At 65.6% G+C, this 26,207-nt stretch overlaps 1 protein-coding gene across 1 annotated transcript in view; it reads right to left on the bottom strand.

The window, feature by feature from the left end:
- Window positions 1-26,207, bottom strand: part of ADGRB1 (adhesion G protein-coupled receptor B1) — an 80,087-nt gene that overhangs the window by 21,478 nt on the left and 32,402 nt on the right. Inside the window, exons 14-19 of the mRNA XM_057308015.1 lie at window positions 25,744-25,887; window positions 25,159-25,234; window positions 24,911-25,013; window positions 23,865-23,908; window positions 7,036-7,177; window positions 933-1,036 (exon numbers count right to left, since the gene is read on the bottom strand). Coding sequence (XP_057163998.1) covers window positions 933-1,036; window positions 7,036-7,177; window positions 23,865-23,908; window positions 24,911-25,013; window positions 25,159-25,234; window positions 25,744-25,887 — 613 coding nt within the window. The remainder of the gene's footprint in view (window positions 1-932; window positions 1,037-7,035; window positions 7,178-23,864; window positions 23,909-24,910; window positions 25,014-25,158; window positions 25,235-25,743; window positions 25,888-26,207) is intronic.

Genomic DNA, 26,207 nt, shown 5'->3' with positions numbered 1-26,207 from the left:
CCTCCGGGGAGGGGCTGGGCAGGTGGGGGGCTGGGCGGTTTGGATCGGCTTCTGCCCTTGGGCAGGATGAGGAGGGGGAGCTGGGGAACACAGGCCACCTGCCCCCACTGACACATCGATCCCTCCTTGCTGGCCTCGGGGAGCAACATCAGTTCCACTGCCATGGGTGGGTGACCTTGATGCAGACTCCCTGTGCTAAACTTCTGCTCCGAGCAGCTGAAGGCAGGGCTCTGGGGGCAGGGAGGGGAGGCCCGTCCCGCAGGCACACACTCGCCCTCACACACCCCGACGCTGAGCCCATCCTGGCCGCGCAGGCCGGGCTCAGGCCTGCACGTGTACATACACGTCCCTCCCCCCAAGAGCAGGACACCGCTGCCTCACCCCAACCGGGCCTGGGGAGGCGGTCCGGGGGTCCTGTGATGAGGCCCTGTGGCCTGGGGGAGGGGAGTGAGGGGCAGGGGTGCGAGTAGAGGTTCTTGCCCTGAGATGCGACCCTGGGCTCAGAGAAGGCTGTGGCCTTGCACGCCCCCGTGGCAGGACACAGAAGGTGGGGCTCTGAGGTCCCAGGGTGGGGTGCTGGGCGGGGAGCCCACTCAGAGGGTAGGAGAAAGCGTGGCCACCTTCTGTGGGCAGCAGTGCAGGGCAGGAGCAGAAGGGCGCCCGTGCCCCACCCCGTCACTACCGTTCGGCGTGCAGGGAGCGGCACTCGGGCAGCGGCTGGGGGCTGTCGGAGAGGCAGGGGACAGAGGGGAGAGGGGGGCGGCGGCGCAGTCCGTCCGCGACAGCGGTGGGCAGGGGAAGATGGGCGGATGGCGCTGCTGACTGGGCGGGAGCTCTGGGCCAGCCCAGCCCCGTGGCCGCCCTCAGGGGAGAAGGGACGAGACCGAACCCCCCCCCCCCGGCCCGCGCGTGGCCCCAGCGCCCGGCCCCACCTCCACACGGACACGTAGATGATGATGAGCATGAGCAGGGTGAGGGACGACACGCCGCAGCCCACGATGAGCGTCACCGACGGCGCCGCCACCTTCTCCATGTTCTGAGGGTTCCGGGGCAGAGAGACGGGAGTGAGGCCGGGGCGGTGCCGGGGGGGGGGGGGGAGCCCGCCCTCTCCACCGCGCCCCGCCCCGTGCCCCCTGCGGGCCTGTGCTTCTGGGGGGGCTGGGTCTGTGTGCACCCCCCGCCCGGTCACTGGTCTAATTAATCAGAGCCCCTGCCAAGCCGGGCGACGAACACCTTGTCTGCACTTCACGGACGCCCCCAATTCCAGGGGAGGACCATCTCCCCGTGTCACAGACAGGTCATGGGGTGCCAGCCCCACCTCAGGGACAGCTCTCCCAGGCTGCGTGCTTCCGGAATACCCGCCGAGAGCAGGACACGGGGCTTCCTGGAAGGGCCCTTCCGAGCCAGCTGCATCCGTCCGGCCTCCACTGCCTCAAAGCCAGTTCCCACTCCGAGCACCTGCTGCCCCACAGCCCCGCCAAGCACCCCTGTTCTCCACTCCTCCCTCGCCCTCCCTTCTGTTCCGCCAGATCCCTGCGCTGCACCCCTGCCCCCCGACCGGGCCCAGCCCCTCACGGCTCTTCTCCAGGCTTGGCCGGAGAATTCTGTAAAACGGCATTAGAGATCGCACCCCTGCTCTGCTCTGAGTGCCCCCTGCCCGTCCACCCCCTCCCCAACCCTCTGAACGCTCCAAAGGCCACTGGGCCCGGCCTGGCCCCCTTTCGCCTCCGTCGGGTGAGACGCCCTCCGGCGCTGCCGCCTCCTTGCTCCCGCCACTGCAGAGGTGGTCCCTCCACCCAGAACACCCTTCCCAGCTGCCATGCGGTGGTGCCTCTGGGTGGGGGGGCTCGGGCTGGACGATGGGCCCAGCCGCTCCCCACCATGTAGCCCTGAGCGCCAGCTGATCCCCGCTCACACGTGCGTCACGTGCTCAGGCCCTGCCGCTGCCTGACCCCCGCAGTCCACGCCGGGGGCCGCTGCACGGTGGGCAGGGCACGAGCACGAGGACAGCACGCACCTGCTGAGGAGGGAGCAAGGCTCCTGTGCAACGAAACCAAGGACACTCGGAGGGACTGATGGCGGTCTCTGCAGCCCCTCCCCAGCCTGCGGCCTCTGCGCTTGAGGGAGGAGGTGCTCTGCTGGGGACACGGGGCTTTCCAGGGGCTCCCTCACCCTAAAGGGGGCACTCCTGTCCCTGCTCCAAGTCTGACTAGGCTGACACCCTTCAGAGCAGCTCTCTGACCCCTGCTGACCCCGGCAGGCTGCCCAGGGAGACCCTCCCACTTCACCGGCTTCTGGAAGGCCCGGCCCAACTATCCTGCCCCGAACTGGCGCCTTCTACCTTCCTCAGGCCCCTAGAGTCAGGGCTCCTGAACGGGGTGCTCCACGGCCGTCCCACCTGCGCTGCTGCCCCCACCCACTGCCAGCGCGGTGCGCCAGCCATGCTGTGCCCTCCACCCACGTGCATGCTGTTCCTGTGGCATGGACTGCCCTTCCCTGCGCTGGAAACGCCCCCTCCTGGCCCCCAAGCCCTTCTGGGTGTTGCTGGGTTCCAGCCCGGGGCCCGCTGCTGGGGGCGACTTCCCGTCCCTGCGGCCCGGTGTCCTCCCATTCCTGAGCCCCCTCGGGCTCGGACACAGTCAGTGCAGTGCTAGATGAATGGAGGAGACAGGGAAGGCAGGCTCCGGGAGAAGGGAGAAAGTCAGCCAAGGTCGCCAAGCAGTCAGCGGTCCCTGGAGGCACGGCCCAGGGTGCGGCTCCGGCGCAAACTTGTGTTTCCACGCAGGGAGCTGGAGGACCTGGGGAAGCGGGGGCTCTGGGCTGCGGCCCGCACCCTTGAACTTGCTGGGTAACCTCGAAGCCCGGCTGGCCACGTGGGTCACGGGAGGCCGAGCAAGTGGCTCGCACCCGCTCCGTGGCTGGCTCTGGCCCCGACCTCTGTGGCCATCTGCCTCCATGTGCCCTCATTCGGCCTGGCAGCCACATGCCTGCCAGCTTGCCCACCTGCCCGCCCACTCTCTCCTCCTCTCCACCTGGCTCATCCGTCACTCCTGACAGCCCCGGCCCCGCAGGTTCTAGATGATGTGGGGAAGGGAGGGAAGACAGAATGAGTGGGCAGGGGTGCCAAGGAACGCTAGCTCTTGTTGGGAAGGTTGGAGTGGGGACCTCCAGGGCAAGAGATTGGCCCCAACCCACACAGAGCAAGAGGGCAGAAGCCAGCCGGCCTCCTGCCGGAGACCGGTTCCCTAGCCAAGTTTGGTGCCACCCCAGGGCCTTTGCACATGCTCCCCTCACTGCCCAGTGCTCTTCCTCTGACCTTCACACGGCTGGCTCTGGCTTCAGCTTAGATGTCAGCACCTCACAGAGACCCTCACGGAAGGTTCAATCTGAACCAGCCCCTCATCTCTCTGCCCCATCATCTTGCCTGGAGACTCCCCAGGGTACTGCCCCCCCCCGCCCCACACCCAGGGATCCTCTCTGGTTGTCTCTACGGTTACCGTTAGTTTCTACTACCTAAACTCCCCACTTTCAATCCTCTCTTAAGCCCTCTACACATCCGATGCGTCCTAAACACAGATCTCCTCCTCCCCACGTCTGCTCTCCCGTTACTGCTCCAGCACCACCCATGGCTCACAGCTCCCAGGCAAACTGCCCTGACTCCCAGTCACACGCTGAGCCCTGACCCCGGTGAGGCTGGGGCTGCCCTTTCAGGTCCATCACAGCCACGCACACAGCAGCAGCAGCCGTGCCTCTCGGGCGCCACTACCCGCCAGGCTGTGCGCAGTGCTGTCATCACTCGCTGAGTTCAGTCCCACTGCAGCATGGACGCAGGCAGCATCGCCCCCTCACAGATGTGACTCAGAGCCATTACTCAACCTTCCAGCGGTCAGTGGCACAGCTGGGATCTGACACTCCGGGTCCACGCACAGCTCGGGCGGCAGTGAAGGGGGGACGCCTGGGTCCATGCCCCTGCCCGGGATCTCATACCTCCCTGGCTCCTGGGGTGCGGCCACAGCACCCCATCTTCACCATCAACTCTTGGCCCTTGTCCTGGACTCCAGTCCCCTGTGGCCACTCCAGTCCCCAGGATTCCCGATGCCCCCACTTGCTCAGACCCAAATCCCCACCCCTGTCCAACCTCAGCCAGGGAAGAGGCAGGTGGCACCCCGTCTCGCCCCAGGCCCAGCCCACCTCTACCACCACCCCACTGCCGGCTGGGGTACTCTGCCCTCACTCCTGCTGGGATCCCTCCGAGACCCCAATCCCACTACCATCCTCTGTCACCGCCCCCCCAGCCACCCCACTCCCCACCGCTTTCGGGATGCAGCTCCATCTCTCCCTGGCACTGGCCTTGCACCCCGGCCCTGCCCTCTGAGCCCCACCTTGTCTCCCACTTGCTTTGTGCCTTCCTCACCTTCCCTGGCATGACTGTCACTCCTCTCTACTAAGCTCAGCCGGTGAACTCCTGTTCACCCCTCAGGGCCCCACTGTACAAGTCCTGCTCACGCTCCCCTCCTAAACCGCCCCCAGGGCAGGAAGGAAGCTGTCAGGGTGCCCCCAGAGCATCGGTCCCTCCACCCCGGGCTGCCGCCGGCCTGTCTGAATGCAGACCCCGTGCTCCTCCCGGGCAGCCCCTCACAGACTGCATGACAGCGGTCTCACCGTCGTGCTTGGGCCCTCCCACTCAGTGCCCCTGGGGTCAGCCCCAGAGCCGGCCAGGAAAGGAGAGGGCGGTGTGCACTTCGACGGCAGGCTGGCCGGCCGGCCCGCACCAGGTGGTCCTTCTGGCACTCTGGCTCTGAGCTCGCACCCGTGCCCGCAGAGGGGTCCCGGAATTCGGCCGGCCGACGACTATACCATCCCATGGATGAGGAGACCAAGGCTCCCAGCGGCCGGGCAGCTTGACTCTGGCCTCAGCTCCCCTTCTGGGATACGGGGAGGGGGTCCCACCTTCACGTACACTGACAGGGTGCAGGGGCCGACACCAGAAGCCCCCCAACTGCAGCTGCCGACCCCCCTACAAAACAAGACCTCAAACTCCTCACAAACCGAGACCTGCCCACCCTGGCACAGCGGCCTCCGAATGCTCGGCCCTGGCGGCACCCGGTGCAGGCCAGTCTCCTGGGAGAGGCCCTGGGCCCCAGGCCTCAGCTCCTGGTTTCACCAGCATCAGCCACCCGGCGCTCACCAAGCCCGGCCTCCGTGCCGGAGCTGACCTGGAGCTAAGCCCCTGACTGGGGGGCCACCTTCTCGGGAAGGCATGGCCTGCAGCACGCAGTGGCCCCCATGCTGCAGACCCTGGTTCAGCAGGGCCCCCTCACCTGGTCCGCCCCTCAGGCCCACCCTGAGTAACACACGACCACTGCCGTCCGACGGGGGAGGAGGCGGAAGTTCGGAGGGATGGAGCCCCAGGCTGGAGTCACGGTGTGTGTGGGACAAGCCTGCGTGTCAACCCTTGGCCACACTAACCCTGGGCACACACCCCACTCGGGAACACTCCCCTGCCCCTCGTCCTTCCTCCACACTCTGAAGGATGAGCACCCACCCGGGGACCCAGGCTGGGCCCTGCTCTGCTGGCTCTGGCCTCGCAGGGACTCAGGAAGCCCCCAGCCCCATTGGCTGCTCCCCTGTGCAGAAGAAGCCGGCTACTTTAGCACTGATGACCACCTATGCAGAAAGCCACCTCCTCCAGGGAGCCCCCAGGATGGCCCTGGCTGCTGCCTTCAGGGCCCTCCCCCAGAACCGACAACACCGATAGCCCTGTCACGGGGACAGTGGGATGAGGAAGAGTGCACTGGAGTCAGGGCCAAGAGCACAGACCCCTGTCCATCGACTTGCCCAAGACCTTGAGCAAGTCACCCTCCCCATGGCTCAGTTTCCCTACCTGTCAATGGAAAGTTTCAGTGGCAATGACCTCTAAGGTCCTGTTCAGCTCTGCCCCCATGGGGGACCCTGGTTGACAACACTGCCCTCCCTACCCATGTTCCACTGGGCAAAGAAATGGTGGGCAGAACGTTCTCAGAAAGGCTTGGAGCCATTTTTCACATCAAACCCAGGATTCCCTGAACGGAGAGCTGTGCTGCCCCCATTCAATGAGGGCCAGCTACCCCAACCATCCAGGAAAGCTGCATCCCTCTCCCCAGTCTGTCTTCCACATCTGCTGCTCAATGATCCTTCTATGCTGGGCCTGGACCCAGGGTCTCAGTGAGCGAAGACCCCAGCCCCTTTCCTTCCTTGGTGGGGGGAAGGGCGCTCAGTGGCTTGTGGGGGGGCTTCCTAGGACCCGTGAGTGGAGCTCAGCCCTGGACGAGACAGCCCATCAGTCCCAGCGGGCCAAGCCCAGCACCCAGGGCCCCAGCCCAGGAGCTGGCCCCAGATGCCGTCGCCATAGAAACCAGCAGCCCCCACAAGAATCACGGGAACAAAAAGGAGGCCCCTGAGATGATGGGGCCTTCCCCAGCAGAGCTGTGGACCTGGGCCAGATCCAGCACCCTCAGCCACCCCAGGACACCGACCTGGGGACATGGCTGCCTCCAAAGACCAGGTTCCACTTGGGGAGGGTGGGAAAGGTCTCCCAGCAAGGTGGCAGCTCCTTCCCCTCCCTCTGCTTGGCAGGCCAGGGTCCTGTCCTCCAGCTCAGGGGAGCACGGACCAAGTGAAGGGGTATGCCAGCTCTGCCAGGCCAAGCCCTCCCCCAGTCCTCAAAAGACTGGGCCCAGCCTGCCTGGCTCCCCTGAGGATCCGTTCCCTCCAAGGTCCCAAGCCCCCAAGAAGAGTGGGGGAGACTCACCCATCGGTCCCTGGGGGAGGGGGGTGCACAGTCCCGGGGCTGGGGGCAGTCCCCAACTCCACACTGCCACCCGCCCAGCTCCCACCCACCCTCTCTAGCGGCCGGCCGGCCGCCAGGCCACGGGGGCGGCCAGGCGCACCGACCCGGGCAGGGGTGGGTCCAGCCCCTCCCGCGCCGGTCCTGCGCCGGAAGCGCCCACCCCGCGCCCCCCGCGTCCCCCGCGCGCGTCCCGGCCGGGGTCTCACCGCGTCGGCGCTGAGCTGGGCTAAGATGGCGAAGGTGGAGAGCCGGTCACAGAGGCAGCGCGTCCGGAGGGCGTCGAGGGGCACCGTGCGGCAGCCGCGCCACGACCAGGGCCCGAGCTGCGGGGGGGCGGGGGAGGAGGGCCTGGGGGGCGGGACACACGGGGTTGGTGGGGGGGACAGGGGCGGCGTGAGCGGCGGGCTGCCGGCCGCCAGGCCCCCTGTCCCCGCCGGCCCGCGCCCGCACCTGCGCCCGCAGCCGCGCACCCGCCCCGCCGCCGGCCCCCGGAGCCCCGCGCCCCATGGCCGCCGCCGAGCCACGGGAGAGCGAGTCGCGGGAGCGCGGGGCGCCAAGCCCTGGCCCCGCGCCCGCCGAGCGCCCCGCCCGCCGCGCCCCCCAGCGCCGGAGCCCGAGCGGGAGCCGGAGCCGGAGCCCGCGCCGGAGCCCGCGCCGGAGCCGAGCCGAGCGGAGCCGGGGGCGGCGGGCGGGGCGGGGGCGCGCCGGGAGGGGTGCGGGGGGGGGGTGCCGCCTCCGCCCCGGAGCCGGGCGCCGCGCGGGTGACCTTGGGACCGCCCCCGCCCCCGCATCCACCTCCGCGGGCTGGTCGCCCCTGGCGTCCGCCTCCCCAGGCGGGGGACAGAACAGCCTTCCCCGCTGTCTAGAGAGCCATGATTGCGCCTTTCCATTTCAACGCCAGGACTGGAAGACTCCGCCGCTCCGCAAACCGGTGCCCGTGGATCCAAGTCCCCCACCCTGCACGGCCGACCGGCCTGTCCAGGAACTGAGGGGTGTCCAGCCACGCACATGGCCCTGCGCTGGGCCTGCCTCGTCTCAGCCTGCAGAGGGTGCCCATGGAGGGCCGCGAGGGGGGGTGCTGGGCCTGGGGGCTACTGGCTAGGGGTGTGGGGACGGGGCTCCAGGAGGTCTAAAGAGGCCAGATGGAAATCCTGCAGTTCGGCATCCACAGCTGGGAGTGGTCTTGTGAATCCAGGGCCACAAAAGGCCTGCCCTCTCCCCCAGATAACTCAGACCCCACGCCTCCTCTCGGGACTTCAGGGGAAAACTCCAGGTCTCTGCAGCAAGGGTCTTGCCAGGACCTGCCCTAGAATCAAGCTGCAGCTTCATGGCCTCTCAGCCCCAGCACAAGGAGGCTGCCGAGTGCCTTCCAGGGCCGGCACCAGGACTGCTTCACCCTAGCCCTTCTGCAGGCTTGGCAGATGGGGGCTGAGCAGCTCCCTGCCCAGTGCTCTCCCCACAGGAGCCCTGACCCGGCGCGCGTGCACACACACACACACACACACACACACACACACACCTGGGAGTGGCACTTCTGCTCAACACCTGGGTTTGCAAACGACCAGCTTTGGCCACCTCCTCACTGTGTCACCTCGGGAAGTCCCCTACCCTCACCGCTAGCTCCTGCTTCTTGAGTTCTGATGGGGAGGATGAAGTGAGCACACACCCGTGCGGCACCCTGCACGGTGCTTGTGTGCACGTGTGAGCATCTCCAGGAATGTTCAGGATCACCAGCTGCAGGGATCTGAGAGCCCCAGACGGGTTCTGTTGCATTGGAGATGTTACACAACCCCCGCTCTGAGCTTCAGGCCCCCGGGGAGAAGGGATATATTCTGGGCTGGGCCGGAAGCCCGGACATCCTTGCTCTTTTGATTCCCTTCCCTCAGGGAAGGACCTGCCCCCTTTATACAGAGGAGAAAAACTGGGGCCCAAGGGGGCTAGCCGAGGTCACAGTGGCAGCAAGGCAGAATTTCAAGGCCCAGGAGCCAGCCGTAGGCTCTGCAGGGTGCAGGTTCTGCGGGGTGCATCGGGGCTCTGTGGCCCTGGAACTACCCCCCACCCCGTGCTCCAGCTGGCCTGCTCTGTCTCTAGAGTTCAGGGGAAGAGAGCATGTCCCTCTCACAGGCACTGTGGCCTGATCGGGGCCCAAAGCTCCCTGATCGGGGAGCTCAAAGCTCCGTGTCAGGGGCCTTCCATAAATAAATGCGGAGGTAGCCAGAAGTCACAAAGGGGCACGGAGCGGAACCACAGTCAAAGCCTGGTAAGGTTCCACCAAAGACCCCTTCTCCTCTTCCTTCCTCCGGAGAAGGAAAGACCACTAACCGCAAACCAGAACCAGGACCAGGACCACGGAAGGAACTCAAAGGGAGTGTGGGGTCCTGGAGAGTCCTGAAACTGCAGGGATACCCCAGGTCCAGCCTGGTCCTCCCCACACCGTTGGCCAGAGGTTTATCAGGGCCTCGCTGGGGTGCCCTGGCGCACCCCAGCTCTCTCTCTCTCCATCCCCCAGCACCACGCAGGACAGGGACACAGAGCGCTAAGCCCTGGCCGACCCCAGTCCCCGCCACTGCCCTGTGTCCCCCCTCCCACCAGGAGTGCCCTGTCCTCATGCCCGGAGCTGTGTATGCGGCCGCCGCCCCACCTGCACAAGCTGCTGACCAGACGCTGAGCCAGCCAACGCGGCACAGACCAGAATATGCCGACAGCGCCCGCCCCGAGAAAGAGTCCTACAGACCACTCCTCTCTCAAGCTGACAGCTCGCCGGGGACATCAGCCCTGGAGCTGCTTGTAAGAGCAGGAGTCCGTGGCCAGCCAGTCCTGGGTTCAAATCACAGCTATGCTTCTCACCACTCAGGCATGGCCGCTGCCTCTGCTCCCTTCCTCTGAGCAAAGCAGGGGGTGGGGGCATCCTGAACCTGGCTCTCCTGCCTGGGAGGACAGGAGGGGACGGCACCCTGAGGCCTGGGGGGAGGGGAGCCAGGCTGGCCAGGGCCGGCAGCCTGGTCAGTTTCCAGCCAGCGTTGGCGGGTCTGCAGGGCGCCAGGCTGAGAGCTGCAGGCCACCTCCTGGGAGAATGCCAGCCCAGGCTGGTGGCCGGCCCCGCAGGGCTCCTGAGGAGGACGCTAATCAGCTTATTGACCTCCCAGAGCAGGGGATGGACAGGGGGGCTGCTGCCCAATTTGCCTGCCCTGCAGCCTCAGGCCACAAAGGGCACAGGAAAGCGTCCACCCCTGGGCCAGAGAACTGGCTGCTCGGGCTGGCAGTCCCAGAGGCAGGCAGCTGGTGGTCACTCTGGAAGGTGCCTGCCTGGACCTGCACCGAGGGGGCGGGGGCTCACCGTGACCCTGCAGGACTGCAGTGCGGGCGCCCTTGGCCCCACCTCTCCCTGACTCCCACAGGCTGCTGTCGCCCGTGTCAGGGGAGCACGCTCGGGCGCCGGACACGCAGCACAGGGACCGGGACCCTCTCCTTGCTCCCTCCCACACCTCAGTGATAACGGCTTCCGGCTTCTGGTGCATTTTGTCACTGAAGCTTGGCAATAGCCCTCAGCTCCACTGTTGTAGATAAAGCAACGGAGGCTCAGAGAGGGGGTTACTCTTGCCCAAGGCCACACAGCAAGAGAGCAGCAGGGCCAGCAGATAAGCACCCGTCCTTATGTGACACCTGCTCCCGGCTTACAACCTCTGGACCACTGGATTCTGAAGAACAGACCTGAAAGGGATCCGCAAGGATAACCTGAGACACAGAGCAGAGAGAGGTGACCTGCCTGAGCGTCCCTCCCCACCCTCCACCCCCCAGGGCCAGGGAAAGAGCTCAGTCCATGCAGGGGGCTCAGGTGGTTAGCCAAGCCTCCCGGCTGTGCTGCACATCAGCCAAGGACTGACGGGCTGCAGGACAGGCGGACTGGTGGGCCCTGACCCGAGCACGCCCGTTGGCATCTTACGCACCCCCTGAGCTGGGAAAGGCCAGGGAAGTCTCAGTCCTTTCAGGAAAACCTCTAGGATGCATCCTCTTATACCCCAACATCTGGAAGTTTCCCCACTTCTGACCGAAGTCCTCCCTGCTCCAGGGACACCGGTCCCCATCTCTGCAACACAGACAGGTCACTCTCTCCTCTTGTGCACAGCAACAGCACTGGGAGACCATTTGCTGCCTCTCGTCTGAGCTTCCGAAACTTGGAATATCTGGGTCATGGAGCCAGCCCCCCACCTCCCCGAGCCCAGGCCTGAGGAATCTGGGTCATGACACCTGCTCTTCCTCCCTCACTAGGTCCAGGGCGAGAGAAGGAGCCCGGCCAGGGGCACCTGCCAGGACCAGGAGGGCAGGGGGACCCAGGGGTTAGAGCGGGAGTCCCGCCCTGCTGAAGTTGAGGGGAGGCTGAGGGGGCCCCTGGACCCCCCAGATCAGGGCTCCCATAAAAGGGCCGGGCCTCCCCCATCAGACCAGGGCTCCCAGGGCAGAGCCATGCCTCACTGACCACACCACCTGACCTGCTGGGAGTCCAGGCTGGCTCGCCTCCAGGCCACCACGGGCTCCCCAGTGAGGCCGTCCCTGACCCACAGCCTCCATCTTTGGGGTCCTCCCACCGTACATTCTGCTCTGCTCACGGCTTCAGGGTCCTCTCCTGCACCCTCCTCTGGAAGGGCAGGACCAGGCCCAGCCTGCTCGCCTTGGTGCCAGCACACCAGTGGGGCACTAGCCCAGACTGGGCAGCCAGCCCCTCTGCCCCTCTAAACTTCCACCACGATCGGAACCTCGACACCTCCGCCCTTGCTCCCCCCCACACCTACAGCCGACCAGGCAGCAGCTCCAACTGGCCTCCTTGCATAAGGCCCCAAAAGTCTGACTGCTGCTCACCCCTCTATGGCACTAACCTGCTGGGACCCCCACCAAGTCTGCTGCCCCACCAGCCTACACCCGTCCTCCCAGGAGGTGCCAGGAAACGTGCCAGGACTTGTCGTCCTCTGCTCAGACTTCCCACGGCCCCCTCCTCACGGAGAGACCCCCAGGGCCCCAGGAACCCGTCCAGCCTCCCTGACCTGACCTCACCACTCTGCCCCTCAAGGGCTCCCCTTTGGCCACATTCAGGCTGCGGACCCCAGCTCCCAGTACAAACCCCCACCTTATCTCCCACTTTGCACTCAGTGTAGGGCCGCAGCCTGTCCCCATGTCCCAGGCAAGAGCAGCTCAGAGAAGACAAGCTGGCTGCCATCAGCCATGGGCCTGGTCCCCAGCCTGGCTCAGGCAGTGCCACCAAGGCACCTCCCTGCGGCCCAGGGTGGGTGGGAGCCACGGAGCTTCAGAGACCCTGGGAGGAGGCTCAGCCCGTGGCACCCCTGCCCCCCACCACCTGGCCAGTGCCCAGCCCAAGAAGGGGGAACTGGTTCCACTCCGGGCAGATTCCTTCCCAGCCGCTGGGCGCTGCCTCCCCTGTGATGTGGGCACAAATCCTCAGCCGGCACACTGTTGAGGGGGACATGGGGACGCACTGCCCATGGGCCCGGCACGCTCGTGGTATATCAGGGGACAGTAGCACAGAGGGTGCATTGAGCGCCGCCCCCCCGTCCACCCGTCCACCCACCGAACCAGGGCATTCGCTGCACTCACGATGCCTCCTGCCGGCCCACGAAGCGGCTCTATTACGGGACCAGAACCGTCAGGGTCCCCGGGGTTTGATGGGCTACTTCCCACTGGAGTGTGAATGACTCATAGGTAGCCTCCCACGCAACAGAAAAAAGCCGGAGTGGGCACAGCACACCCCAATGGGGAACCGGGAGCGGGCAGAGTGTCTCTGCAGGCAGGGTTTCTAGAGGCCCCTCAAAACTTTCCAGCCTGGTCTTCAAGATCCTCAATGGGCTGGCCTCCGCTTGTGCTCCCCAAATCCATCACCCTAGGCAGAGGCCCTGCTAAACCACACTTCGTCCGTCAGGAGGCCCACCTCCCACCTCCGCCTATTGACTTCTGAGCCATAAATCAAGGTTTGTGCTGAGTCTCCTCTTCCAGGGAGCCTGCCTGGATAGCCTGTCAATTCCTGAGCATTGCACCAGGCCCCTCCATCAGGTCCTGCCCTGCTTCTGTGCCGGGACCCCTCTCCCTGGGTCCTACCTCACCCAGCAGCCAGAGCTCATCAGAACTCCCAGGCTCCCTTGGCCCTGCTGGACCCGCCTGCACACGCCAGCCCAGATGGAACCACTGGTGACCCAGAACACAGGCGCCGTGTTCTGCTTCCAGGCCTTGATCTTGGCCAGTGCCTCTGACCACATGCCCTCCTGTCCCCTGGCTGACTCACCTGGTCCTTCAGGGTTCCCCAGAGCCACTGCCACCCCTGGGAAGCCTCCCTGAGCTCCCCTCTGTGCCCAGACCTCAGCTGGCCACCAGCTCGTGAGACCCCCCGCAGGGCAGGTCGTGTCTGCTTCCCCACGGCTTGGCCCAGGTCAGCTCCACCCTATCTTGGTTCAGGGCCTGGGGGCAACACCTGTCGTCCCGAGGGGACCCTGATGTCTGTGACCTGTGGACCTTGGGGGTGGGACACCTGCCTGACTCGGGTCTTGCTAAGCGAGCTGCCTGGTGGGCCCCGCGCCCCTTCAGGCCTGCGTTCCTGCTCGTGGGGCTGGCTCTCCCGGTGCGGACAGGGTCTGAGCGTCGTGACTCCATGCCTGGAGGCTCCGTGGCTCCTCGCGTTGCTCACCGTGCCTACAGCCAGCCTCCTCGCTCCCACCTGGCGCCAGCCACACTCTGAGTCAGCGCTTCCAGCCGCAGGCCTGTCCCCGCCTGGAAACCTGGCCCTCCCCGTGGTCCGGGCTCTTGTCCTCACCCCCTCCACCCCCCTGGGCAGACCAGGGCCCCCGGGGAGAGGGTGGGACCTGGGCCCCCCCAGCCCTGCAAGAAAGTGATCTGACGTGGGAGGGCCGGGATCCTGCTGACCCCGCTCCACCCGCTAACCCCTCCCAGCTCAGAGGCCTGCACCCTTGGGACCCTACCTGAGCCCATCACCCCACTTGGAACTTCCCGCGGTACCCCTCCGGCCAACTCTGCCCATCCTGTCACCCACCCCTGCCGACTGGGGGGCCACTGCCTCGACGCCCTCACACCCTCCGCGGGTGCGCTCACTGATCTGCTCAGGAAGCACCTCCCCGGCCTGCCTCCGTCCCCTGACTCTAACTGATCCCAAACCTGGCCACCCGCCACAGCCAGCCCAGCCCGTTCACCTCCAAGAGGCCCTCCCAGTTGCCACAGCCTTCCCGGCCTCACTCTGCTCTCCCACTCCGTCTTCTCCGCTCTGGGGGGCATCTGACGCTGACTGCTGTGGTCTGGCTCACCGCCCGCGCCGTGGCTGTGTTCCCTCGGAGCTCAGCCCGCCACCACACCGCCTCCCCTGTCGCCACTACCTGCACCCTCACAGCCGCCCCTGAAGCCACCAAGGTCAAGACAATGTCACCACCGACAATACCATCGACGCCCCAACAACGTACCCATTGCTGCCACCGCCATGACGTTATCAGCAACGCCACTACCAGCGCCACCGCGCTACTCCATCCATATCACCGCCACCACCAGCACCCCCATAAGAATGACGTAATCACGTAATCGCACCAGCACCGACCGGCAGCACCCTCACCACATCCGCGCCGTCAGTCACACACCCGGTGCCACTGCCATCACCACTGTCACACCCGTCACGGCGCCAACACCATCCACTGCACGATTGCCGCCACAGCATCGACAGCACCGTCCCACCATCGCGGTGCCTTCACGGTCACTGGCGTCACCGCCACTGTGAGTGTCCTGACCGTGGCCACTCACCTGCTCAGAACCAGCACCGTGACCATCGCCAGGACTGATGCCGGCTTTCACCAGCGAGCACTCCTCAGTGCCCGCCGTGCCTGGGGCGCTGTGTAGACGGAACCTGTCTTACAGAAGGTCCCGCGTCACCCATGACAGAATGCACGCAGGTAGCCACACCGTCACCACTGCCTGCCACACCCCTGACCGCCACCCCACCTTCCAGACATCTCACAGTTCGCCTGACTCCTAGAGGCCCAGAGATTCGGGGACCCTCCAGGTCATCCCACCATGCTTCCTGCCGCCTCGGTACTGAGGCTTAGAGGGGAGGATGGGCAGCCGCAGTCCCTCTGGCCTCGCTGACCCCTGGGGAGTCCTTCCTGCGTCTGCTCCACGTCGCGCCCTCCCACAAGCCGCATCACCTCCCTGCAGATGAGCGTCACTGGTCCCCAGTGCCACCTGCAGGGGCACAAGGCCCCCGGCTGCCTGGGGAGTGGGATGAAGGCCTTCTGCCTCAGAAAATGAGTAGTCGCACCCGCAGCAGAGGGAAGCAAGCGTCTCAAGGGAGGAAATCACCACACGCCCCTCAAGTCCAGCCCTCGGACCCCTGCCTCAGCCCCTTTGCACGTGCTGCGCTTGGGCCCAGAGGGCCTCTGCTGCCTGCCTCCCAGTGGGCTCCAGCTGGGGAACCAGGAAGCCTCTCCCCAGCCCGTGTTGGCCCCTCACCCTGGGCCCCGAGGCAGGTGCTTTCCCCACCGGGCACGGTGCAGGCCAGCGAGGGGACTTCTCCCACAAGCTTCCTGGAGGAGGGGCAAGGATGGCGCCTACTTGCTGACCATTGCCCGCTCCATGGCCTGTACTCGACACACATCACCTCATTTCAGCACTGCAGCAACCTAGTTTTACAGATGTGGAAACTGAGTCTCAAGAAGGCAAAAGGGCTCGCCCACAGTGACCCTGTTAGTAAGGAACGGGGCCAAGATTTGAGGCCAGGCCGGCTGCAGGTAGAGCCCTGCACCTCCCACCTGCTCAGCCACCGGCTCATGGCAAGGCCCGGGGCGGGCACTCCGGACATGCAGGCCTGGCCTTGGAGAGAGAGGGGTGGACGACAATTCCAGGATCGCGTGGGCAAAGGCCCAGCAGCCTGTGGTGTGGGCTGGGCCTGGGAGGCAGTGGGCAGCGAGGCTCCCGGGAGAACGGGGACAGAGGCAGGACAGGGTCTGAGCGGGCGGGCCGGGCAGGGCTGTCCCTGCAGGAACAGATGTCCGTGCACAGCTCAGCCCTCCTCCTAGGGGGATGAAGTGGAGCCGAAGTGCTGGTGGGGTGAGCACGCCCTATGGGTGGGCACCACGACGAATGCAGAGTGCCGGCACGGTGCCCATGGAAGGACAGACGGACGGGTGAATGGGACCCCTGCCGGCATCCTAAAGCAACTCTGTGTGCTGCCCAGACAGACCCTGCTGTGCCCCCGTGCACCCCTTCCTGCACTAACACAGCCCAACAAAACCGCTGCTCCCCCTTCACCCCGGGGCAGCCCCCTAGCCCCTCCTCCCCCTCCCCCATTTCCTGGCACCGCCCAGCGTCCTAGCGCCCAGCACTGGTTTCCCTGTGGGTCCACCCCCTCCTCCCTGAGGGCAACTCCAGCTCCTCTTCCTTGCCTGCCCCCCTCCCCAAGCCAGAGCCTGGCACAGGCTCACGCGGCAGAGCCCGTGGGCTGGGGGTGCTGCCGGTGGGGTGCGGGTGCTGATGGCCCCGGCCCAGCCCAGTCCAAGCCCCTCTTCCAAGGCCTCTGGCCGCTCGGCCCCATGACCAAGGACAAGCAACACAGCTGACTCAGTCTGCACCCACAGCCACCCTGTCCATCTCCCACCCCACGGGCGTCCCCCGACACCGAGCCGGTCCCACGCCACCCGGCGCCCGTCCCACTCTGCCAGCGGATCTCGAGAGCTCAGGGGCCTCCCCTCCCTGACCCTAGTGTCTCCGTGGACGCCACGCTCCCAGGGCCACATCCCCGCCCACCTGCGGGTGTGGAGATGCCAGAGGACAGACGCAGGGGCACCTGCTCACAGCTGGACACACAGCACCAGGAGGCCCGTGTGCCCCGACGCTCCATCCAGGGAAGGCCCCCACCCCCAGATGCGCCCTCCGCACCAACACGCCCAGGCCCTGTGCACATCTCTGACACCCCACCGTGCTCTTGGCCAGACCACCCCCCTTCCTCTGCCGAAGCCCCCTCTCCAGACCTGCCCCCCAGGCCTGTCACCGGCCAGGAGCGGCTGGCGTGCTTTTCCAGCAGAGTAAGAGGGGAGAGCAGGGGAGAGGGTCAGGGGAGGGGTGGGCGGTGGGGCCGGGGCCAGCTCTGGGCCACAACTGGCAGTGCCATCCTCTGCCTGGGAGGAGCCCGGTGGGGGCTGGGGGGCTGGTGACACCTTCCCAGACTGGGTGCTGGTGGGCACTTGTCCATTGTACAGTCAGGGAGACTGAGGCCAGGGCTTGCACGGCCAGCGTGAGCAGAGCCAGGGATTCCTGACCTGGAGCGAGGGGCTCTCCTAACCAGCCAAGTGTGGCTAGAGGACCCACACAGACATATCTCCCCCCCCCCCCAGCCTGGGGACACACCAGGCCAAGCGGGCACTCCAGTGAGGACAACTTGGAGCCATGTCCAGGGCAGACTCACCTTCCTTGGCCCCCACCCTCCTGGGGAACCCCTCCCATCCCAAATGTGAGTGGTGAGGGGGTGAGCTCACCCTGGTGGATACCCTGCTGGGTGGGTGGCATGGGGGCACCTCAACAGTGGGACCCTGTCACCGAGTTCAGACCCCACTGGGCAGACTGGATGCAGGGAAGGAGTGAACGGGTAAATCCCCAGTCCCCTGAGGATGAGGGGCCCCCTCAAATGGGACATAGTCCAGTGGTCTCTGTTCACCTCCTGGGGGCTCACTGTGTGTCCCTGTCAGGGGAGATGCATGGACAGTGGACAAGACCCACGCCCTGCCCTGGGGCCCCCATTCTGCAGGGGGAGGGGCACACAGGAGGCAGGAAACACACGAATGCACAGACTTCTTGCTCATTGGGGTCTGAGCTGGAAGGAGGGGACAGAACTGTGGGTGCAGGAAAGCGGGCTGGAAGGCCTCTCAGAGCAGGTGGTATTTGAGGCCTCCGCAGAATTGGGCACAGGGGACAGGCACAGATGGGCCAAGCGCCCCGCTGTCCTGAGGGGGGCGGCAGCGAGGAGGACTATGGGGTGGAGGCAGTGGCTGGGGGAGCCGGGCTGTCAGCCAGGAAGCGGGGGGGAGGGGGGGGTGCCATGACCTCGTGACCTGTCTGCCCTCTCCAGCTCCCAGCCTTGCCAGGAGACGGGCAGGCCTGGGCTCAGCAGCCCCTGCAGGAGAAGGCAGTCTCCAGCGGGGCTGCGCCAGCCCCCTGCCCCCCCCAACGACAAAGTACGGGGAGACTCAGAGAAGGGAAGGGCACTGGGGAAGGGCCTGGGGCAGAGTCTAGGGCTGCGGAGCAGGGGTGGTCTGGCCATTCTCCCCCATCTCCCTTTTGCCCGCCTCCTCTGCCCCCATCAGAAACCAGCCTTCGTGGGAGGACGCCGCCTGGGAACCAGCCGCTGACAGGGACCTAGGGACCCTGCCAACTCTCCCTTCCGCTCCCCGCCCCCCCCACCGCCTGCCCCTCACTGCCCTCTCCAAGGAAACCAAGGATGGGGGCAAGGCTCTTAAAGGGACCGGGACACACACTCAGGCGGGGGCCCCAGGGGAGGGCCCGGCCTGGGTCCCAAGCGTCCCTGTGTGGCAGGGCTGGGGTCAGCAGCACAGACCCGAGGGCGACCCTGGCTGGCGAGGCGGCATTCTGGGCCTGTCTCCTCTGCAGATGCGAGCCTGTGTGAGTCAGCCAGGAAGCATGTCTGAAGAGCCTGGGGTAGGGTCAGGCTTCAAGAGTGTGCAGGACCCCACCCCTCCGCCGGCCTGTCCCAGCGTCCACCCTGCGGGCTCCGCTTCAGAGAGGAAGGGCGCAAAGAGCCACCAAGTGAGAGACCCCCCCACCCGGGGCACTTCCAGAGGCTGCGCGGCCGATGTGCGTGTGGGCCCGGGAGCACGGAGACCTGCCCTTCCCAGGGCCCTCACAGGGCTGGCCCCCAGCACGCACCCCCAAAACGCTGGTGTCGCAGGAGGAGCACAGGTGGGGAGTCCCTGCCCCCGCCCTGCACGCGGGGCCCCAGCTCCCCACTTGCAAGTCAGCGGAGTGGACGGTCTCCCAGAATCTTACCAGCTCTGCCTTCTACGCTCTAACTCGGCAGCCGCCGTGGGGGAGACGCCAGGAGCTGGCTTCTCGGGACCACGGGACCCGGGCCCAGGATGTGCTCTGGGCCCTCATCAGCTCTGTCACCACCAGTCTGTCCTTTCTGCTCCCCATCCTCCACCGTCCTCCCGAACGGCTGGGAGCTCTGCAGGGACCCCCCCTTCCCCTCCCTAACACCCCCGCTCCTGGGCCTCACTGCCAGGGCCAGGCTGCTGTAGTGCTGCGGGGGAAGGGCGCCGAGCCATGCTGCCAGCTGGGGTTCCGGAGCTGGTGATTGGGGTCTTTGGCTGGGAGGGGGAATTCGACCATTTGACGCGGGCATCTGGGGCAAGCGGGGCTCCAGGGAGCTGCAAGGGCCCGGTGTTGACAGAGCTGTCAAGTGTGGGTGTGGAGGCTTCGTGTGGAAATGTGTGTGTAACTGGGGCGAGGCAGGTGGAGGGTCTGTGCTGTGGGTGGAAGCCTCTGACTCAGTTTTTCTAAGACGAGCATGTCACATGGTCAACTGTCGCATGTGTCTAGAAGAGGAGGTGGCCCTGCAAGCATATGACACACGTATAATTATATGTGAACATGCTCAACGGATTCCAGAAAAGACACACAGTCAGGGCCCAGAGTGGCACCGGGGTCAGGGCTCAGAGTGTGACCAGGGTCAGGGCCCAGAGTGGGACTGGGGTCAGGGCTCGGAGTGGACCGGGATCAGGGCCCGGAGTGGACCGGGGTCAGGGCCTGGAGTGGGACCAGGGTCAGGGCTCAGAATGGGACCAGGGTCAGGGCTCAGAGTGGACCGGGGTCAGGGCCCGGAGTGGGACCGGGGTCAGGGCTCAAAGTGGGACCGGGGTCAGGGCTCAGTGTGGGACCGGGGTCAGTGACCAGGATCAGGTCCCGGAGTGGACCAGGGTCAGGGCCCAGAGTGGGACCAGGGTCAGTGCTCAGTGTGGGACCGGGGTCAGGGCTCAGAGTGTGACCGGGGTCAGAGCTCAGTGTGGGACTGGGGTCAGGGCTCAGAGTGGGACCGGGGTCAGTGACCAGGGTCAGGGCTCAGAGTGGGACCGGGGTCAGGGCTCAGTGTGGGACCGGGGTCAGGGCTCAGAGTGGGACCGGGGTCAGGGCTCAGAGTGGGACCGGGGTCAGGGCCTAGCATGTGACCAGGGTTAGGGCTCAGAGTGGGACCGGGGTCAGGGCTCAGAGTGGGACTGGGGTCAGGGCCTAGCATGTGACCAGGGTTAGGGCTCAGAGTGGGACCGGGGTCAGGGCTCAGAGTGGGACCGGGATCAGAGTTCAGTGTGTGACCGGGATCAGAGCTCAGAGGGTGACCAGGGTCAGGGTTCAGTGTGTGACCAGGGTCAGGGCTGAGTATTTTAAAGATCAGGGCTCAGTGTGTGACTGGGATCAGGGCTCAGTATGTGACCAGGGATCAGGGCTCAGCAGGTGACCTGTGCCAAGGCTCCTTCTGAGATCAGGACAGGGTTCTGTTAGGGATCACAGTCATGGATGGAAAAATCACTATTTCTCAGCGGATGGTCACTGGCTCCCTCTCCCCCAAGCCTCCACCCACAGTCCTGCACATATGTGACAATCTTTCTCATCCCCTCCCCCCTCCACACACACAGGTCCATGCCAACACAGACGCAGGTCCTGGGTCACAGGTGGAAGCAGACTTGGGGCCCTGTCCCTGGACCCTATGTCAGGTCACCTAGGAAACCCTGGGCTCCTCTGAGCCCATTCATGGGGTGAGGAGCTCCCCCCCCCCCAGCCATGGAAGGAGAAGGTGTCCAGGGCAGAACAGGGGTGGGTGTGGGGGGCAGAGCCAGCTCCCTCCACCACAGCAACGCAGCCTCCGATCTTCCCCCGTGGGTCCCAGGCTGCCCAGTCATGGGTCAGGTGCCTCAGTCCCCACTCTCGAGCGGTCCGCTGAGTCACAGGCCTTTAGGAGGCGCAGCTTTCTCAGAGGCGGCAGACACAGGGCCACTGGGCTCCCAGGGCCATGCCCAGACCCAACAGGGGGCTTGTGTGCGAATGCTGCCGGGGCGCACCTCAAACACAGCACAGCTACTGGCGCCTTCCCTCTGTCCTCGGGGCCCTGGGCCCCCAGGTACGGAAACCTTAACAATCCCGCGCATCCAGAGGTGACCAGGGGTGGGTGGGGCACGCTGGGACTGTGGGCAGGCCTCCCGCAGCTAAGAGAGGAAGGACAGGTGGAGTTCACGGCCAGAGGTGAGAAGTGGGGACCTGGTTGCAGGATGGGGAGTGGAGGCTCCTGGAGCACAGGGTCGGCCATGTGGTCCTCCTCGGCCACACGAGGGCCCCCAGGACAGTGAGCTGGACCTACGGGGCTGGCCAGAGCTCCCACAGCTGCTGCCCAGGGAGGCCAAAGGGGATGAATCCCACCTCTCAGGAAAGCAATTTACTTCCAAGAGCTTAAATTGTGCTGGGATGGGGCGTCAAGGAAGCAATCAGAAATGTGGGCGGAGCTGGCGGAGCAAGGGTGCTGGTGTTTGTCAGGAGAAAGGGGAGGCCCCTCCAGTCGGGGTGAACCGTGTGCCCGGGCTGCAGGCAGCCTTTGGACAGCCCCTGGGGGGAGGGGGTTTTAGTCCACGGGGAAGGGCCTGATGGCCGGACCAGAAGCCACAGCACAGCCCGGCGGACTGGGAATGCAGACTCCGAGGGGCTGGCTGGGCCACGGCAAGCATGTGGGCCTGCTTCCTTGCTTTTTCTTTCATTTGTCTTTCAGACACCCCATTTTATACCAAGAGGCCATGACACCTGTAAAACCCAGAGAAAAGCAGGGCAACGACCTAAGCCAGAGGACCACCTGCCAGGGCTGCAGGTCGCCCAGCCCTCCCCCAGCCCAGCTGCCGCCCCAGGCCCAGAGCGAGAAAGGCCAGTGGACCCCGACGAAAGGCCCCGCGTGCCCTCAGAACAGGGCCCTGGCACCGCCAGTCTCTTTTGCCAAAATGCTTGTCTCCAGACACCCACGTGCACGGTGCTAGGTCAGGCCTCTGCTCAAACATCATCTCCTCAGGGAGGCTCCCATGAACCTGCTTTAAAAGGCACTTCACCCCACCTGCCACCAGGTCCATCTAGCTCCACTTCTTGGCATGTGGCATGACCTGACATTTTCATAGGAATCTATATAGTCCTGCTTTACTGCTCCTCCTCACTGGAGACAGGACAAGGTTGAGGACAAAACCTGATAGAGAAGTGCCTTGTCTGTGATCGGTAATCACTGGAGAATGAGTGGGTGGATGGATGGGTGGGTGGGTGGGGATGGATGGGGGTGGATGGGTGGGTGGGTGGGGATGGGTGGGGGTGGACGGGGATGGATGGGTGGGTGGATGGGGGTTGATGGGTGGGTGGGTGGGTATGGGTGGGGGATGGATGGATGGATGGGTGGGTGGGGATGGGTGGGGGATGGATGGATGGGTGGATGGGGATGGGTGGGGGTGGACGGGGGTGGATGGGTGGGTGGGTGGGTATGGGTGGGGGATGGATGGATGGATGGATGGGTGGGTGGGGATGGGTGGGGGATGGATGGATGGTTGGATGGATGGGTGGGAGTGGACGGGAGTGGATGGGGTGGGTGGATGGGGATGGATGGGGGTGGATGGGTGGGTGGGTGGGTGGGGGATGGATGGATGGATGGGTGGATGGGGATGGGTGGGGGATGGATGGATGGATGGATGGATGGATGGATGGGAGTGGACAGGGATGGATGGGTGGGTGGATGGGGATGGATGGGGGTGGATGGGTGGGTGGGTGGGGGATGGATGGATGGATGGATGGATGGATGGGTGGGGGCGGACGGGGGTGGACGGGGATGGATGGGGATGGATGGGGGTGGATGGGTGGGTGGGTGGGGGTGGATGGATGGATGGATGGATGGGTGGATGGGGATGGGTGGGGGATGGATGGATGGATGGATGGATGGATGGGGGCGGACGGGGGTAGATGGGGATGGATGGGGGTGGATGGGTGGGTGGGTGGGGGTGGATGGGGATGGGGTGGATGGGTGATGGGTGGGTGGATGGGTGGGGATGGATGGGTGGGTGGGGATGCATGGGGGTGGATGGGTGGGTGGGGTTGGATGGATGGATGGATGGGATGGATGGGTGGACGGGGGTGGACAGGGATGGGATGGGGTGGATGGGGTGGGTGGGGGTGGATGGGGATGGATGGGGGATGGATGGGGGGTGGGTAGATGATGATCCCATCCCAACAACTTCCATAGTTCCTGACACAACAGCCCCCACAAACTAGCCCCATCTTGCCTGTCCCCCGGCCACCCGCTCTTCCTGGCCACACCTCACATCCCAGTTGTACTCCCCAAATTCCATGATTTTGCTCAAACTGTGCTTCTTCTGCCTCAACCCCCTTCTCTGAGTGTCAGCCGCGGTAGGAGCCTTCCTGACCTCCCAGGACACACACTCATCCCTGCCCTGCGCAGAGCGCAAGGATTGCTGCGTGTCCCCCGGCTCAGGGGGCCAGGCTGTGCACACTCACACTCCCGGCCGGCCCGGGGAAGGGGTGCAGGGAGGCCTAAGGGATAGACCTGACGCCGGCGCTGACAGCGACGGGTGGTGACAATGACGCCCAACCTCCCGACCACACCCTCCCCAATGGGGAAGGCCTAGCTCCCACCAGGCTTACCTGACCCAGCAGGATCCAGCGCCAAGCTCTTTCCCGCCCCACGTCCCCAAATTCTGACCCCCCTCCTCTGGAGGCCACTCCCACTTTGGGCCCTTCGCATAGCTCTTTTCTGGGAGGGGTGGGAGGCGGGCTGGGTGGGCTCCAAGCTGCCTCAGAGCCAGATGTGGCAGGGAGGGATCACGCGAGACACGGATGGACGGGAAGACACGGCCTCAAACCTGAAACTGCACCCTCCCCATGGGCCAGCCTCCCCTGAGCCCACCCTGGAGGCCCCGAGGCCACAAAGTCCATGTGAACTTACACATCCGACTCATCCCACAGGATACAGGTCTGGTTGGTGGTGCCCTGGGAGAGAGCGGGGGGGGGGGGGGGTTAGGATCACGTGCCCTCCCTACAGGCCCGCCCAAGGGTCACTGCGGGAGGCCACCCGTAGGCGTGCTAGGTGGGCATTCTGGTTGTGCTGTCATCCCCAGAGATGGAGCTTGATGAGGAGGAAACTGGCCCGGAGCGGGGAAGGCACTGGCCCAGCCCTCAAGCCACTCTCGTCCCTCCCCACGTGGGGCTGGGCAACGATGGCCGAAGCCCATCTCGGGTGCCCAGGCAGCCAGTCTGGCGTAATACAAACTGGCATACCAGGGAGACCTCCCGCGGGGCCCTGCAGGTAGGCCCAGGCTGGGCCTCAGCAGACAGCTCTGTCCTGGGCGGGAGGGAGAGCGGCAGGGTCCGGGGCACTCTTGGACACTGGTGGGAATGAGTTAGTTCTCCACCAAGCCTACAGATCCCATCTGACAAGGAAGAGAGCCCAGGCACAGAGAGGCCGAGCAACTCGCCCAAGGCCACACGGTGGGAAAGAGCAGGGCCAGCTCTCGTCACGGCCCTGGCCTGGCGTTCGCGGCCTGGCGTTGCTATGTCCGGGCTAGGTAGCTGCATCCGCTCACACCCGGGGCTTCCAGGCTCTCAACGGGTCCAAAGGACATGTTGGCCCTGGCTTCTCTGAGGCCCGATGGACAGCCCCGAGGAGAAGGGCACGGCAGGACTCTGAGGCCCGGGACAGACTCATTTCTCAGAAGGGGATGGCTCTTCCGAGGAAACCAGGCCGACCAGGGCCGGGCACAGCCGCTGGAGCTTGGGCCGTGGCTGCACGGTGGGTTGAATTTTGCCTCCCACGTCCACCGCTGTGTGAGCCTGGGCAGATGACCACACCTCTCTGAGCCTGTTTCCCCTCTATCGTTCAGCGATGCGAGTGGCAGGCGAAAGTGAGACCCCAGAAGGCTGCGGGATCCACGCGGGATCAGGTGGGAGGAGTCAAGCACACACGCACAGCCGTGCGCACGTGGGGGCACTCACGTTGTACACGTGGGCAAACTCGATCTCCAAGGGTGTGAGCAGGGAGCGGGGCGGGGGCTTCACGGTCACCGAGATGACCTTGGAGTTCAGCACGGTCGTGTTCCTGGGGCAGAGCCAGCAGGCCGTGTCAGGGGGCCGCAGGGGCGAGGCTTCCCCTGGGCCCAGGCCCAACTCCCGGCCCCTCCCCTGAACACCTCCCGCCGGCCCATGCTGTGCCCGCATCCCTTCCCGGACGGCTGGTCTCCCACCTCTGCAGGGCCAGGAAGCTGCCCAGGTTTCTGTAGAGCACGGTGCCCACCACGAACACAGACGAGTCGTCAGCCTCTGGAAGAGGGCACGGCGGTCACCCTCTCCCGCCCGCTGCAGCCTGCGCCTTGCTCCAGTGCGGGAAGTGCATGTCCCCGGGGAGGAGGCCCAGGCTCCTTGGTCGTGTCCACCCCCATCATACAGCACCACAGTCGGAGAGCTGGGGTGGCTGCCTAGGTCCCCCTAAGTGACCCCTGAGGGCTGGGGGCCAGGCAGGGCACGCTTCCCTTCCCGGGAACCAGAATTGGCTCCTGTGTGCTCCTGGGCCTACCCCTTCCCTCCCTGCCAGGACCAGGTCCATTGGTGCATTCAGCAAAGGTTGCCTAGGAGCCTCCAAAAGCAGGAAGGGCAGGGAGGGCTTCCTGGAGGAGAGGGCGACCTCAGGAACACGGAGAAGAAATGAAGGCTGCCCTGGCCCTTGAGGCAGCAGGCCAAACTCCAGAAGGAACCTTCTGGGGGGGTGGGCCCTCAGACCCCAGGGCCTGAGTGTCCTGTGAGGGCCCCTCCCGCAGTTTGGGGCCCCTCACCTGCCAGCCCCGTGGAGAAGACACTCTTAGACACGGTGACCCTGTCCTCCGGCACCTTGGCCCAGTCGCCCGTGGCCCGCCAGCCCTTCATGGGGAAGCTGATATCCGTGGCTCCGCTGGCCGGGAGCTTATGGATGCTGAGGACTGGGGCAGAGGGACCGGTCCAGAGACAACAGGGACAGAGACACATAGACAGCTGTTGTGTAACCAGGAGCCTTGGCCCTGGGAGCTCGTGGCTCAGAAGGGACCCCCGACTGGGCAATCTTCTGGCCTTTTCCAAGTCCTCAAAGGACCCCCACCCCCAGCCCCAGCAGGAGCTCCCTGCCACGGTGAGGACCCAGGCTTTGACTCAGCCCCCGTGGCCCCACAGGGGTCAAAGGCAGCTTCTGGGGTCAGGTCTGTGGCCATGCAGGGGTCCCCAGGGAGAGCAGTGTCCCCTTGATGGCCCCCCTTCCTCCCTGGGG

Source organism: Ursus arctos, unplaced genomic scaffold, assembly GCF_023065955.2.
Source record: "Ursus arctos isolate Adak ecotype North America unplaced genomic scaffold, UrsArc2.0 scaffold_6, whole genome shotgun sequence".
In the NCBI taxonomy this organism is placed as follows: Eukaryota; Metazoa; Chordata; class Mammalia; order Carnivora; family Ursidae; genus Ursus; species Ursus arctos.
Note: the sequence above shows the minus strand (reverse complement) of the source record. Positions and strands in the feature narration are given on the sequence as shown.